The sequence below is a fragment of the Pelodiscus sinensis genome, chromosome 2 (genome assembly GCF_049634645.1).
Source record: "Pelodiscus sinensis isolate JC-2024 chromosome 2, ASM4963464v1, whole genome shotgun sequence".
Classification (NCBI taxonomy): Eukaryota; Metazoa; Chordata; order Testudines; family Trionychidae; genus Pelodiscus; species Pelodiscus sinensis.
Window position 1 is genome coordinate 52812871 of NC_134712.1, and position 16133 is coordinate 52829003.

Below are 16133 nucleotides of genomic sequence, written 5' to 3' on the forward strand. Positions count from 1 at the left end.
GAAAGCCAAGCAGCATGTAACAGGCAAAACTGATTGTTTGTTTGGGGACATTATCAGCCAAACAAACAATGAAGGTGCCGAGCCAATGGTTCTTCCTCTGTGTAGAATCTGGTGTTAGTACTCTTCCTCTCTAATTGCTAACTAATGGTTCTTAACTGCTCCTTTTAACTATCCAGTCTTTAGGTGCTTATAGTCTATCAGTTTTGCCTGTTACATACGGTTGTCTTTCCTTTCGATATTTATATACCACTGCCTTTTTTCCTCTCCTCCTCCCATTTTTTTCCTCTACCCCTCCCGCACCTTCCTTATTTTTGGTTCTGGACATACAACACTCCAGTCATCTGAAGAAATGGGTTAGGTCCACAAAAGCTCATGATACCATCTACATGTTTTGTTAGTCTTTAAAGTGCTACCAGACTATTTGTTGTTTTTTTAATTTATCCTGAACAGACTAACTCGGCTACCCCTCTGAAAAAATTAGTGACCGCTGTAAGAGTTTGGTTTAAATGTCTTGATCAAAATCAAATCTGTCTAAGGGGCCAAGATAGAATTCAATTCACCTGGACAGTATTCAACCACTCTTGAAACCATCCTTTCTCTTTCCTGTAATCCTCTGCCTCTTTCATTACACACTTTCCAACTTGGACAATTCATAAAAGCAGGAATATTTCAGAAAATAATCTTCTACACTAAATAACCCCTATTAAGATGTTTTTCTTAAAAATATATGCTCTATTTAAAATAGGATTTAATTCAGGAAACACCTATGGCCTTGGCATTACTCAGGAGGCCAAACTAGATGGTCACTGTGGTCCCTTCTGGCCTTGTAATCCATCAATTCCCAGAGCAAATCCATCCTGGGCAGTGACTGAGGCAGGCAACCTTAATTATAGCATTTCCTTACTTTTGAATGTTTGCTTTACTTTACAACCTTTATTATTTTGTTTTGACAGTTTTTGTTTGTAATTTCCTAATTTATTAAAAAAGCAAACAGAAAAATCAGAAACCTCACTATGTAGTATCATTTTGGCACCCACATGGGTCACCAGCATGGTTGAAACCCTTAGATCCACTATATGCACATCTAGCCCTTGAGCTAACAGAGTAACTGATAGCAGTGGTTAATTGTAACCCTCTATGTGAATCAACACTAGAGGAGGAAGAGACATTGCCAGTAGGTTTCCACAGATACTTACTGATGGCAGAGAAAAGATACCGGGGTTCCATTCCATGCTTGGAGGCAGGTAGGGGCTGTGTGTTCTAGTAGGCACAGACTCTTCTGTCCATTTCATTCCAGAATACAATATATCTTTCTTCCCAACTTGGCCCTGACACATTCCTATATCTTCCCCACCCCGGTACCACATCTCAGTCTCATTCTCCCAGTCCCAGTTTCCACTCCTTAACATTTATCATTCCAGTCCCAGCCCTAGTCTCAGCATCCCTGACTCTCTATCCCAGTCTCTACGTCTCCCTCACACCACAGGACTAGTCAGTTTCCTTGAGTAGCCATTTCTACTTCCCTCTCTCCTCCAATGCCTTGTTCCAAGTCTCCTTGTTGAGTAAGTTTCAGATCCTCCCTTTCTCATTCCTCAAACTGTTTCTCTCTCTTTCCCTGGCTTCCAGTTGCCTTCTACCTACATTCCCTATCCTCAATGCTCCCTGTCCCAAACTCCCTCCTTGGCCTTTTCATCCAACCACAGCATCCCTCTACATTTATCCAACCACTTCATTGTCCCAGTCTATTTCTCCAGCCAATTCCATTCTCCAGGCTTAGGCTCTTCATCCAGTCTCTTCACTCACCTTTTTCCCTTTCCACCTTTTACCCAGTGAATCAGTCTCCCCTCATCCCCCCATCCTCTTGTCAAACCAGGCCCAGATCCTGCTGCTCCACCACCCACCAGTGTCCAGTCCCAGGCTCAAACCTCTCCTTGTCCCAATCTACTTCACCCCACCTGCACAGGTCCACCTATTGTTCCCTCTTCATTCAAATAAGGCAGCTTCTTCCACCATGCCAGAGCCCAGCACAAGGGTCATTGAGAACACAGAAGAAATTGCCTTACTGCTTTTAATTCAGATGCCCAAACCTGGCCCATAGCAGCACAGAGCTGTAATTGCAAAGAAAGTTCTGCTCAGACCTGGAGAATGTTCAACTCAAATTGAACTGTCAGACGCTTTAGCTGCTAAAATCTAAGAAGTCTGCACTGAGCATGTGCATACTGAGTTTTTTTCAAAGGCTTCTAACTCGTCTTAAACTCAGATGGATTTCCCACAGATAACAAAAAGCACTTTGTTGTCACAGACTGCCTGTTTGATCATTTTAAGTTTCCCATTCCAAAGAATGCTTTTTAATGGCCAGCAGAATTTATCAAGTCCAAAACATATTGTTCCCTAGCCTCATTTTTGATATGGCTGAATTGTTGCAGCTGGAATTAAAACAAAACAAAACACACCTGCCTGTGGCAGATACCTGGCATGGAAAAGTTCAGCCTGAATAGTTCAAGGTTGGCTAAGTTATACGCAACTGGAAACAGGATCTTCTAATGGAAACTCTTGGGCAATCTTAGGAAAAGGGGTGCAGTCTTCCCTGCCTAGAATAATACAGTCTCCTTATCATTTGTATAGTCAAACACATAAAACACATGAATATTATGACAAAAATTTGACTTTTTCTGCAGATGTAAGATTAATAAAACAATTGCCCCATTCTTGTCAGACCATTGGTCTTTTGAAGCACTCCAAGAACAGAATTTTAATATTCTCACTGTATGCCAATAACTTAGTAAGGTTAGAATGGAGAGAGGTAACTAGTGGTGTTTCCCAATAATTTATACTGGGACCCATCCTATTTAACCTATTTATAAATGATCTGGAGAAAGGGGTAAACAGTGAGATGGCAAAATTTGCTGATGATACTAAACTGCTCAAGATAGTTAAGACCAAAGCAGACTGTGAAGACCTTCAAAAAGATCACACCAAAACTAATTGATTGGGCTACATAATGGCAAATGAAATTTAATGCTGATAAATGTAAAGTAATGCACATTGGAGAAAATAATCCCAACTATAGATACGATATGATGGGGACTAATTTCTCTATAACTACCCGAGAGATCTTGGAGTCAATGTGAATAGTTCTCTGAAAACATCCATTCACTGTGCAGTGGCAGTCAAAAAAGCAAACAGAAAGTTAGGAATCATTTAAAAAGGAATTGAAAATAAGACAGGGAATATCTTCTTATCTCTATATATGCCCATGGTACACCCACATCTTGAATACTGCATACAGATGTGGTTGCCTCATCTCCAAAAAGATATATTGGCATTGGACAAGGTTCAGAAAAGGGCAACAAAAATGATTAGGGGTCTAGAACTGGTCCCATATGAAGAGAGATTAAAAAGACTGGGACTTTTCAGTTTAGAAAAGAAGAGACTAAGGGAGGATATGATAGAGGTCTATAAAATCATGACTGGTGTGGAAAAAGTTAATAAAGAAAAATTATTTACTTGTTCCCATAATATAAGAACTAGGGGTCACAACATGAAATTAATAAGTAGCAGGTTTAAAACAAACAAAAGGAAATTTTTCTTCCTGTCAACCTGTGGAACTCCTTGCCAGAGGATGTTGTGAAAACCAGGAATTTAACAGGGTTCAAAAAAGAACTAGGTCAGGGGTGGCCAACCCGCGGCTCGCGAGCCGCATGTGGCTCTTTAAAGAAAAAATTGCTGCTCCAGCACCTACGGCTCGGGGCTCTGAAAGGGGCAGCGTGTTTCTGTCTGTACAGGACGCTGGTGCAGACTTCAAAATGGCAACCCTTAAAAGGGCAATGCCCGCTGTTCTTAAAAGTGCTTTTTTTTCCCTCGCAACTCTTTTCCCTTGGCTCTTTGTGCTGTATCCACCACTATTTTGGCTCTTCATCTGTAATGGGTTGCCCCCCCAAACTAGATAAATTCCTGGAGGTTAGGTCCATCAATGGCTATTAACCAACATGGGTAGGAATGGTGTCCCTAGCCTCTCTTTGTCAGAGGCTGGAAATGGATGACAGGAGAGGGATCACGTGATGATTACATGCTCTGTTAGCTCCCTCTGGGGCATCTGTCTTCCAACAGTGGCCAATGACAGGATACTGGACTGGATAGACCTTTGGTCTGACCCAGTATGGCCATTCTTATGTTTCTTATAAGCAGAGTCCTACCAAATTCATAGCCATGAAAAATGTGTCATGGACTGTGAAATCTGGCTAATGTTGGAGAGGACAGGACAGGGGGTGCCCTCCCAGGGTCTCCTATCATGCACCAGGCTTTGGATGCTAATCCCAGCCTGGAACTTCCTCTTCCTGTGCAGGAGCCACTCCCAGAGCCCTGTCAGACTCCCCTCTGGGAACCTCCCTTGGCTGCAGGAAACTCTGTAGCTCTAGGCTGGGAGTCCAGCTCTTAAGGCAACACAGAAGTGAGGATGGCTGTAAGCCCTGACCTTGGTGAGAGACTAGGACCCCAAGTTTAATAATGGAGAGATTGCCTATTTCCTAGAACTGGAAGGGACCTTGAAAGGTCATTGAGTCCAGTCTCCTGCCTTCACAGCAGGACCAAATACCATTCCTGACAAATTTTTGCCCCAGATTTCTAAATTACCTTCTCAAGGATTGAACTCACAACCCTGGGTTTTGCAGGCCAATGCGCAAACCACTGAGCATGAGGCTACTAGAAAAATTGGAACAAATGATAACCAACTTCCCATAGCCTGCAACTCTTACTTCTGCACTGCTGCTGGCTATGATGCTGGCTTTAGAGCTGCACACTCAAGCAGCAGCAGCTGCTCTCCAGCTCCCCAGCTCTGATGGCAGCATCCCCACCAGCAACAGCAACGCAGAAATTAGGGTGGCAATCCCACAATCCCCCCCTTCTCGCCATGCTGAATAGCTTTGCTACCCATGCGCCCATGGCATCCTTTTGGGTCAAGACTCCCACAGTTGTGAAATATCAGGTATAAACATCTGAAACTGACTATTTTAAAAATCCAGTGATCTTGAAATTGACCATAAAAGACCCTGAATAACTGGCAGAGCCCTAGTAATAATGAAATTTAAATTATCAGATAAAAACAGAAGTTGAGAAAAGTGAAAATTTAGGTTCGCAAATATCAAATGCACACTGTGGCCAAAAAAAAAATCAAAAAGAAAAGGTAAATTATCACGATACTAAGATATTAAAAATAGAAATATACCAGTTTGGGAAGTGGGGAAAATCTGTGCTATTTTGCAACTTGATTTTTCCAGTTTAGCACCCTGCTTATCTTTTAGCTCCTGTAGACTTATTTCATTGTTTTAAGTAATGTTACTTTGTAAGTTCTGATAGATGACTGAAATATTTAAGAAAACTACTGGAAATGGAAAGAATTCTTGAGTGTTGCAAAAACAAAGTGTTGGATCCACAAACTAAAAAAAAAAATGTGTTGCATTTCATCCTTTTCTATCAATGTTTTAAATAAACAAACATGCTACTTTACACAATGACAATAATTATTGCATTAACATTTATTTCTGGAAACCACTATCAATTTGTCCTTACCATATATTCCATATTAGAAGCTGGTGGATACACCTGACTCCGTAATTTATTATGAAGATCCAAAATACTTTGCATATCACTGTCTGTGATAGCCCTTTTCCCTCTTTGCTTGGCGATCCACCACTCACCATCCTCATCCATGTACTTTTCCAAAAGTTCCTCTAATAAAGTATCATTGGGAAGAACCATTGAAGATACTGTTTGAGCTATGAATAGCAAGGCAGTTACTCTGAGCCATTCCTGTGTTACACACTTCATGATGAATGACCTCAAAACTCCCCAGGGTTAATTCCAAGACAAAGTCTTTCTTCCAGGTCTGTTGGCTGCAAAGGCATAAGAGAGAGTAAAGTGATTCTGAGGTTAAAGTGTTGGCCTGACTTAACCTATTAAATAACAAAAGTCAAACTGTAGTTGGGAGGGGAGTGTGCCAGTGTGGTTTTTAGGAAGACAAACCAAGATGCCAGAGAGCATAGACACTTATACTTTTCACTGTGGCTTGACCTCATGAATTAAAAATCATTCAGGTAGTTGTGTAAAGCACACTTAAGGGTCTGCATAAATAAAAGCTGTATTTTCATAAACTGACATTACCTGATGCTGCCTCCTTTAAAGTAACCTAAATTCGATTAAATTCATCAAGTCCTGTTATAATATCCCAGTTTATAAATATCACTGTTTTCAAAAGAAAAGGGCTTTCAGCGAATCCCAAAATGAAAACAACCCTCAAAAAGAATGAGAAATATGCTTTAAAAATCAGAAGTATCAAATCTGATGTTGATCAAAAGCTTTTTTTTTTTATTATTGAAAAAACATTTTAAAGCTCCAGGCTCACAAAACTGATTACTAAAATCCATGAGTCAAAGAGGGTTTGTTTACTATGCTTACAGAAGAACTTGTTTTAAAAGAGGGTTTTCAGATGCAGTTCTACCATCAAGAATATTCTTCTGAAGCCGGCTACTGCACTTTGGAAGTCTAGAAAGCTGCAGTGCTCTTTCTCCCCACCTCTCCTCCCTCCAGTTCAAAATACACTGTGGCACCAATCCCCTAGCACGCCGGTTATGGACCTAGTGGGGGGGGGGAGGGGACCTGTGGCATGCTGAAGAAATGCACAGAGAAAGGCTGCAGAGGTATTCAGCGTCCTAGCGTTCCAGTGGGGAAGATTCAGCATGAGATGCTACTGGGCCAAACTTCCCCTGCCACACCGGTTCCCTGAAGATGCTAAAAAGCGAAAGCCTGGCGTTGGGGCTCCCACTCCTATGGGAAACCCGCACTGGGCAGGCTTCTACGTGCCAACCACACGCCGGGCTTCTGCGGGGAGTTCAGACTCAGCCTGGGCGCTTCCCCTTGCCCCGTGCTGCACGGCCCGAAGCGGGGAGAAAACCCTGCTCTCCCCCCTTCCCCGCCCCAGCTCCCGCCGCCCGTGCGCGGGAAAAGAGTGCTGCTTGCGGGAGCTCCGGCTGAGCCGCCCCCTAGCCGGGCTGAGCCCAGCCCTTACCTCTCCCGGACTTTCGGGCTCCAGCGGCCACGCTGCGGCCACCCAGCCACCCCCGAGCTGGCTCCGCCGCCCCGCCTCTCGGAGCAGAGACGCGCTGGAGCCGAGCTAGACCCGGCGCCTGCAAACTCGGCGAGAAGTTTGCGCCCAAGTCCCAGCACCTCAGCGCCGGCACTTTCCCTGCCTCCCGCGCTGATCGTGGGAGTCTCGCTCGCTCCTCGCGGGGCCCCCTCCTGCTCCCTGCAGCTGCCGGTACCAGGAGCTCAGCGCTTCCCCTTTGCTCCCAGCCATTTATCCCGGGCCCAGAGCGCGCCCCCAGTGACGCGCCCTGGCCAGCCCGCCCCAGCAGCCCGCCCGGCATCGCCAGGGGACTCGGGAAAGGGCTCTGTGCGGTCACTCAGACCCTTCCTGGAGAGGAAACAGCTGGCTCCAGCTGAGCTCAGCTTCCTGCAGATTTCTAAGCCCCTAGTTGTAACCTTAGAGCTGAGAACCAGAGGTAGAGGAGCTTATGCTTCTATACATCTGTTAGTCTATAAGGTGCTACAGGACTCCTTGTTGCTTTTGCAGATCCAGACTAACAGGGCTACCCCTCAGATCACTGAACCAAGCAAATTCAGAACCAGACCCAGAGCGCATGGCAATCCCAGGTCCTGCTGCTGCAATCAGCCAAGTTTCGGCCACAAAGCTCCAAATCTTAAAGCCCAAATCAGGGCAAGACAAGCTACTGCAACTGCAGCAGAACATTCTGGATCCTAGCACATGTGTACTGGAAAAACCCAGGGCAAATCTCTGGCCCTACTCGACGTTTGCCCCTCTGCCCCTTCAGTGTAAATGGGTGATGGGTCTCGTTGCAACAAAAAAATATTTCTGTCCCCAGCAGTGGATATAGGGCAGGGTGAGCGGGGCAGCTTCCCCTGGCCCCGCACTTCAATAGGCCCCACACGTGCTAATTCCTGTTGGCTGTGGCAGTGGTACATGTGCGAGACTGTGCTGCCCTGGGCCCCGCTGCACTCTCATCTGCCCCGGTCTGTCCCAAGGCGTAGCAGGGTGGTGGGTTCAAGTCATGGGAGCTGCTAGCCAGCCAACACAAACTGCCCCAGGGATGGACCAGGCTCCTACAGTAGGAAGGTAGGATAAGGGATCCCCCCCAAGATGGGGGGGGGTGGACCTCAGATTCAACACATGGAACCTGCTGGATCCAATCAATTATCATGGAGCAGGAGCAATAGAAGTTTTTGGCCAAAACAATGTGGTGAATGCAGCAAGACTTTGTTGTTAAATATGTGTTTTTGCATTGTTCTTACACAGACACTTGTCAGAACCCAGATTTTTCTAACCAAGTCATAAATGGCAACATATGTTGTCTATTTTGATAAATTAGGCACTTGGGTCAGAACAAAACAAACAAAAAAGCTAGACACTTAAAAAACAACAAATAGTCTAGCAGTACCTTATGTCGCAACTTGGTTCGTTGATGTGATGGGAGCCCCCAGGGGTTAAAGCCGACTACCCAGTGAAAACTACTGGATGATGGTGAAACAAATGATTTTTTATTAAACAGAATGGTCCTCTTATCAAAAAATCAAGTGACTTTTAAATGAATTTTAAAACAAGCAATTGCCTAATGCTTTTACAGGAGGGGAAAACTGAACCAAACTGCCCTTAACTGATTACAAACTTTGTGATTATAATTCGATTATATTAAATTACTATCTCTAATTCGCTTAAGGCAGCACAGCATGCAAGCAAAAAATACAAAAACAAAGCCAATATAATGATAATAATAACTCGGACCACAGCCAGCCCCTCTATGGTTATTTTAGGGCAGCTGGTGGAGTTAGTCATTAATCTACCTCTACAACTTAACAACTCCTGGGTTTCTATTTCTAGCACTTATACTTGGCCTAAATACAACACCACTACACAACACAAGAATATACAATTTACACAGTGTGGTTAATAGAACTCAGTTATACTTTACAGAATTACACAGTGAAATTAACATGATTCAGCTATTAACTAACCCAATAACTTAGTATATTTAAGCAATACTTACAAATCCAGCAATGGTAACAGTGTAAAGACACACTAGAACTCGGAGCATGCTCAGAACTCGCCCACCCCTATCTTTGACTCGAAGGGTGGGGAGGCAGCCTCAGCATGATCAATCCTTCAGCCGGGCAAAAAGACACGGGCCCTCAATACACAGAACCTCCCTGAACAAAGGGTTCAAGGGTCTTTTATAACATAACCTGATATCCGGTACCTTATAAGGGTCTGTTCCCTGGCCGGGCCTGATAGGCTGGTAATGAGGTAATGTGCAATATCGCCCTACAGGATTTTTCATGATGCCCACCTGATGACCCCGTGGACAGTGCCAGGTGCGGGCATGGTAACTGTGCATGGCAGTTACATCTTATCTCCCTATGCCTACCTCCCTACCTTCAAGGATCGGTCAAGAGAGTCTTAACTATCTCTTGCAGCTGTGCTCTATCTTTTCATGCTCACCTCCCTGTTCTTTGATGCCTACAAAGTTAAATTTCGTTCACAGAAAGCTGCATTGTGCGCTTACAAGTTATGCTTTCTCAGAATGTGTCAGCAGCCTACATTTTCTGCGAGGGGCCTTTGTATGGCAGAATGGGGCAATGTGCGCACGAGGCCATGGTCAAAAGGACCTGCTCTGCGACACCTTAAAGACTAAAAAAAATGTTGATGTTATCATGAGCTTTCAAGGGCAAAATCCACTTCTTCACATGACCGGACAAACTGTATGCTGGGTACATTCATTCATTCATTGGTACGACTGCCCCAGTTTGCAGCAGGGTCTGACATTTTTTGTGCCCTACAAATTTATATAAACACACATGCGCTATACACATTATATAGACAAGAAAATGTAAGGGACTGAGGTTAAAAATTGGATCCATCAGCTATGTCAGGTTTCTTTAGTACTGTTGGTCTGGGTACAGATTTCTCCACTGAAATAGGAGCAGGTTAACTTGTTACCTATTTAGTCTGTATAGTTTGGGGTTTGAGGCAAACAATTATCAAGATCTACCTGGATCCAGGTGCTAGAATCAGATTATTACAGGGGATTGTGCAATAGGATGCATAACAATCTGGAATTTTTGGGTATAGTAGGAGGTGCCACTCTTACTATCCGTTGATGTCATGGAATTTGAGCAGAGGCCAAAATTTGGTTGGCTCTGCCAGATCCAGGTTTTATGATGGTCACATCTTAGGTATGTCTACCTAAAGTACACAACTCCAACGATGTAAATAATGTAGCAGGAGTCAACTACCTGAAGTGTTGACATCATGCGAGGTCAATGGAAGACATTCACTTATTGACTTACCTTACTCTTCTTGTTTGGGGTAGAGTATTGTGGTCAATTGGAGAGTGATCTGCAATTGATTTGGCGGGTCTTTACTAGACTCGCTAAATTGACCGTTGGTGCATCAGTCACTCCGTGGATGCTGGCTGTAGTGTAGATGTTGCCTTAGTTTGTATTCTGTGTGTGCTTCTGTTCTTCCCTCTGTTCACAGGTATTTTTCTTCAGTCAAAGCTGAAATGTGTGTTTCCATTATCTAATAGCCTCGGAAATGTGTACATCTAGGAACAGAGAAAATAATCCATAGTAACAGGATGAACTCTATCCTGGGAACCAGTGACTCTAAAAAACATGTTGTGGGAGAGCAAATAATCAGTTGAACATGAGCTCCCAATGCAATGTTGTGGCCAAAATGGCTAACGCCAAACTTGAGACCAGACCGGAAGCAGTAGAGCCATCCTGTGGATCCAAAGGGACTCCAGGGACTCATGTGTCACCTTATGGGCAAGTTCTGGGGAAGCTGTGGCCTGGCCAATTTTAGACTCCTGTGAAATCAAAATTAATCCTTGACTCCTGCAGTCTGCCTCCAAACTGTCAGCATGAATATGATATGTGTATGAGTATTGCTCTATCATTAAGAATAAACAAACTTCAATGCTGCTCCAGTTCATCCTTTGACTAAGTTTATTCCTTGGCTGGTTCAAGGACAGATAACAGTTATATGTATTGTGACAGGGCATCTGCCCTGCACTGGCGCTTTAAGGGCAAAAAAACCAGCCCTGAGTGAGGGCTGAGTGTGAAGTTCCAGATGAGGCAGTTATTACTAATTAGGGCCCAGCTGGGGGCTATATAAAGAAGGGCTCCTAAAGGAGGAATTGCTCTTGGTCTGGTTGGAGAACAGAAGGGATGTGGCTGCTGGGGAAACTGGAGGCAGAGCAGAGCAGAGCAGAGCAGGCCAGGCCAGGCCAGGCCAGGCCAGGCCAGGCAGGCCAAGCTGGGGAGCTCTGGCCTGACTTCACCCCGGACTGCAGGGCCTGAAGCAAGGCCTGAGAGTACTAGGGCTGCAGAGGGACAGCCAGGAATATGTAGAGAAATTTTTTCATCATCTGAGTAGTACTGTGATACTTTTGTAGTAAAGTTGGCTACTTAGAGCTGGGAGGAGGCAATTGTTTGGTTTTAGGGGAACTGCTGCTCTACCTTGTGCTTAAGAATAGTTTGTCTTCTGTCCAAATTTGTCCCAGGTCACTAGGGAATAAAAGTTGTCATTAATGACAAGGTGAGTTGCCATGTAGTTACTAACAGAGAAGTGTCTACATTGCAAACCCACCATAGCAAATAGAACTGTTTGGTTTCAAGACACAACTCAAGCACTCTGACAGGACTAAGCTATTTAGTCAATGACTTTCATTTCGGGAAATGTTTAAAAAGTAATCTATGGTAAATTCCCATGTAAAAAAAGCACTCAATTAATATAGATCTACTGGGAATCTGCTGTTTAGTCCTCACTACAGTGCTGCTGGTCCTTATGAACTAAAATAATATATAAGATAAGGCAACAGAACATCATGAACAAATAGAAGTTGGTGAGAGCAGAAGACAAGGTCACAGTCTTCAAAAATAGTGTTATGATAAAAAAATGCCATTACTTAAATGACAGAAGAAAGATAAAAGAGGGATACAATGATAAACTTTAAAATATCTGTATTCTTCTTTACTCTATCATTTGACTTGTTCTTGTCGCATCTAAAACAATATATAAAGACTTAAAAATATACTTTGCCAAATAGAAAAAAGTCAAACATGAAGAACAACTGAGGAAAAAATTGGATCTTTGCAGTCAATGATCTCTAAATATGATATAATATTTGTAATATAATAGTGCCAAGGCCCTGAGCGAGCATGAGCCCCATTCTGGTATCTTCTCCAAGCTCTCTGCAACAGTGACACTCTGTTGTACAACTCCTGGAAACTGTATAAATGGAAACTTCTCTAAAATGCAGGTAGAATTAACTTTATTAGAAACTGAGTTTTATTTGCTCATATCAGACAAGGAGATGAAAGAAAATAGACACAAGAATATGAGGCTAACACTTCAACTTTCTTATTGTTTTTCCAGCACAAAATTACGACCGTTGAGAATTTTCCATACACTTAAAATATTATCAGTGCTGAGAACACCATTTGGGAAGAAACTTTTAGAATTCATGAATATTAGGGAGAACATTTTGCTCAGCTGTTTGGACTTAGCCTTGTTATCATAATTGTGGTTCTAAACGATTTTACAGTGATCCTTATACTTTACAGAAATTACTATACTTCTACACAAGGACCTGAAGTCAGTAAAAAATAGTAGAAAAACTATAAGCAATACTTTAGCAATGGATGCTTCCACTAAAATGGCAAAACTACTATTGGCTTCACCAGGAACAGGATTGTGCCTCACATGGATTGGCATTCTAGAAAAGTCATTCCTTGTGGAATCATTTCCTCATGGAAGCAGGCCACATGGAATTTTGCAAAGCTGTCTGCAGCAAGGTCATACGGGGAAAAGAGTAAATCCTTATCCCATATTCACATGCTAGCCAAGTTTCACAAAAAGGTGAAGGGCATACTATATCTTTCTGAATTATAGGACAGGTTCTGTTATCCTTACTTGTACCGAATAGGACTCTGTTGTAACCCTCATTGGTTACAGTGGATATACACAGGACGTACAATGCTTCTTAACATGAGCGAGAATAGCAGACTCTGACTCTGAATTAGACCCAACTGTGCAACTTTAACTCACACTGGTTAAGGCCTAGTCCCATAAGTATCTCCACTTGAAGTAGACAATAATAATTAGACCTGTAAGAGCTGAGTACATTTATTGTAAAAATATACATATACATCATTCTAGTAGAGGATGAGACTGTCACCTTTCTCATGAGTTCTATGGGATTGATACTGGGATAGGGTGCTAGTCAGAGTGACGAGAGATGGCAGAAATCGATTCACAACTGCCATACTCTATCAAATTAGCACAGGCAATATTAATGAAACAGACTAAAAGGATACCTCTCAACAGTTCTCAAGTTTGCAACATAGTTTTTGTGACAGTTTTCCTGCATGTGTCTGATTTATTTAATGAAGACAATGTTATCTGTAACACTTTTTTTTAAGGCAGCACCATTATTTTAACTTGTATTATTGCCCTTGGTCCAAGCAGTTAGCCAATATTATTTTGTTGTGTTCAGAGGAAAAATTGATTGAGAGTCAGATATTTCTTTGGTACAATCCTGTTTATTGCACACAAACTTCTGTTTCCTTGACCTCAACAGAAACAAGCAACAGCAGACAGTTTTCTGGATTGCAGTTCTAAACCTGTGTTTCCTGCCAGCCACGTGCCACTTGAAGCTCTGTCTCTGATCCCTATCAGATCCATGCTGATGACTGCTTCTCTGGCTTTCTGCTGCTCCATTTTCTCCTGGCTTTCTTATTGGTATTTTGGTTGTTTTCTGCCTCTGAGGCTACGTCTAGACTGCCACTTTTTTTTTCCAGAAAAAGGTACGCAAATTGCACTCCACAATTTGAGTACCTTTTTCCAATTGTTTTTTTGCAAGAGGCTTTTCTGAAATTTGGCCTGTCTACATTGGGCCACATTTTGGAAAAACCTCCTCTTTCAGAAGAGCCCTTATGCCTCATAAAATGAGGGCTTCCAAAAGAGTGTGTCTGCTCTTCCACAAAAAATGTCCGAAGAGCAGACGTGTTCCCTGACATAGCCTGTCGCATACAAGGTGGATGAGTTAATATCTCTTAATGAATCAACTTCTGTTGGGGAGAAAGGCAAGCTTTTGCGTCTCAGAAGCTTCAGAGGGGTAGCCAGGTTAGTCTGTAACAGGAAAACCTTAAAAAATGACAAATAGTCTAGTAGCACCTTAAAGACTAACAAAACATGTAGATGGTATCATGAGCTTTTGTGGGCACAACCCATTTCTTCTGATGAGCTTTTCAGCACAGTTCCACCTAATCAATGCCCCAGCCTCTGCATCTGCAATCAGTCCCCAAGAAAACCTCTCAGCTAACATGTCTTCACAGCTACTGGACCTTTCATGTGGCCTAATTACATGTTTTTGCCACATTGTCACCAGCTATTTTACTCCATATTTTGCAAAATAGCCAGCACATGCATCAGCTTTCTCAAGGTCTGTGATGGCCTATAGATCAAAGACACACTTGATGGCAGCCATACAGCATAAAATATGTGTTAAAAAGGAGCGATTTTGTGAAATACCATGTCAGCCTGGAGACTGTTTTTAGTTAGACTTCTGGAAATTCTCCTTGTGCCCACACTTTAAAAAATTAATTTACACCACCTATTAATTTTGCTATTTTTGAGTGGTAAAAACAACAAAGCATGCAAAACAAGGATGGCCTAACATTTGTTATATTTTGCAGATACAATTTAATTAAATGTATGATTCAGATTAATGAAAAGAAAAAAAAGGTTACAAATCTGATTGATAAAGAAAATTTAATTAGAATTACAAAGCACAACTAAACTAAACCAGTGAACTTTGTCATTTGGAATGTGGCTCTTTGAAAGGTAGTCATTAGCATATTTCTGTTTTTGCCCATCAGCACTTTGGCCAGATTTATTCAAGTTCTATTAATATTTTAAAATTTATAGCAAAAATGTAACTTTAATTATAGAGTTGGATTATTTGAAAATTGAAATACTGCTTCTAGCTATATTACAGGAGCACTCCAAAGAGACCTTTTGAGAATCCTATTTCTACATCAATCTCATGAGATGGATTCAATTTCTATTCTAATTAATAGCTTATTTACAATTCAGCTTGCAGTCTGGATTGTTAACACTACTAAACTGCTTCCTTGTACTGGGCAAATTGTCTTAGCAATGTCAGGTGAGGACCCATTCTTGATATGCTAAGGCTCTGTGTATCCTGCCATGTGCTTGCGGAATCAAGTGGACAAGAGAATAAGGTTACAGAAATATGAGAAAATAGCATGTAGCATTAATACACACCGCAGCATCATGTTGTTGGTTTTGCTGTTAGCAGTGTTTGTGATGGATTGAATCACAGAAGACTCTTTGGGGTTGTCAGACGGTGTGCTGATCAAGTCACTGATGCCCACCTTCCTGTCCTCTGTGACTCTCCACCTCCCTATCCTGCTGAGCCAGAAGCTCTTGTCTCCCCCAGCCAAGGCACAGAGTTGAGGTTAATCCCCCCTCCCATAGAGCAATATGGATGCTGAACCAGCTCAGCTCTGGGTAGGCTCAGCTATAAGGTGTTGACACCACTAATCCAAACTACAAAAGGGACCAAAACTCCAAATAAATCTGTCTTACTCTGAATAAAAGTTTTACACAGAGAAAGCTTGTAAGTTCACCCTGTTCATCAATTACTGATATGAACAGTGGTTGCTTCCTCCTCTCCCTCCCTTCTCCCCCTCCCCCCCGTAACAATTATTTACACTGGGCTAAGCAGCCTTCTAGCTAGGGCCTGATCCTTCCCCCTGTTCAGTCTTAGTGTTTCCAACAGACATCTTAGGTTGTAAATGGTGGTGTCTCCTGGCATCTGGCGACTTTCCTACTGTTCAGTTTCTTCCCTTTATATCCCTTTTTCCCAAGGCGAGAATTCTTTGTGCTCAGTTCACATTGTTCTCACCTTAAGTGGACATGTACCAGATTCAAAATGGTTTCCAGTATCAGGTAGCCTGGCCACATGTCTTTCTAG

General features: G+C 42.7%; 1 protein-coding gene across 1 annotated transcript in view; it reads right to left on the reverse strand.

The window, feature by feature from the left end:
- The window catches only part of CRISPLD1 (cysteine rich secretory protein LCCL domain containing 1), a 66941-nt gene extending 59979 nt beyond the window's left edge, over positions 1–6962 (reverse strand). Inside the window, 2 exon segments of the mRNA XM_075920498.1 lie at positions 5569–5891; positions 6160–6962. Of these exon segments, the coding sequence (XP_075776613.1) occupies positions 5569–5826 (258 nt within the window). The 5' untranslated portion in view covers positions 5827–5891; positions 6160–6962.
- Between the last annotated feature and the right edge of the window lie 9171 nt (positions 6963–16133).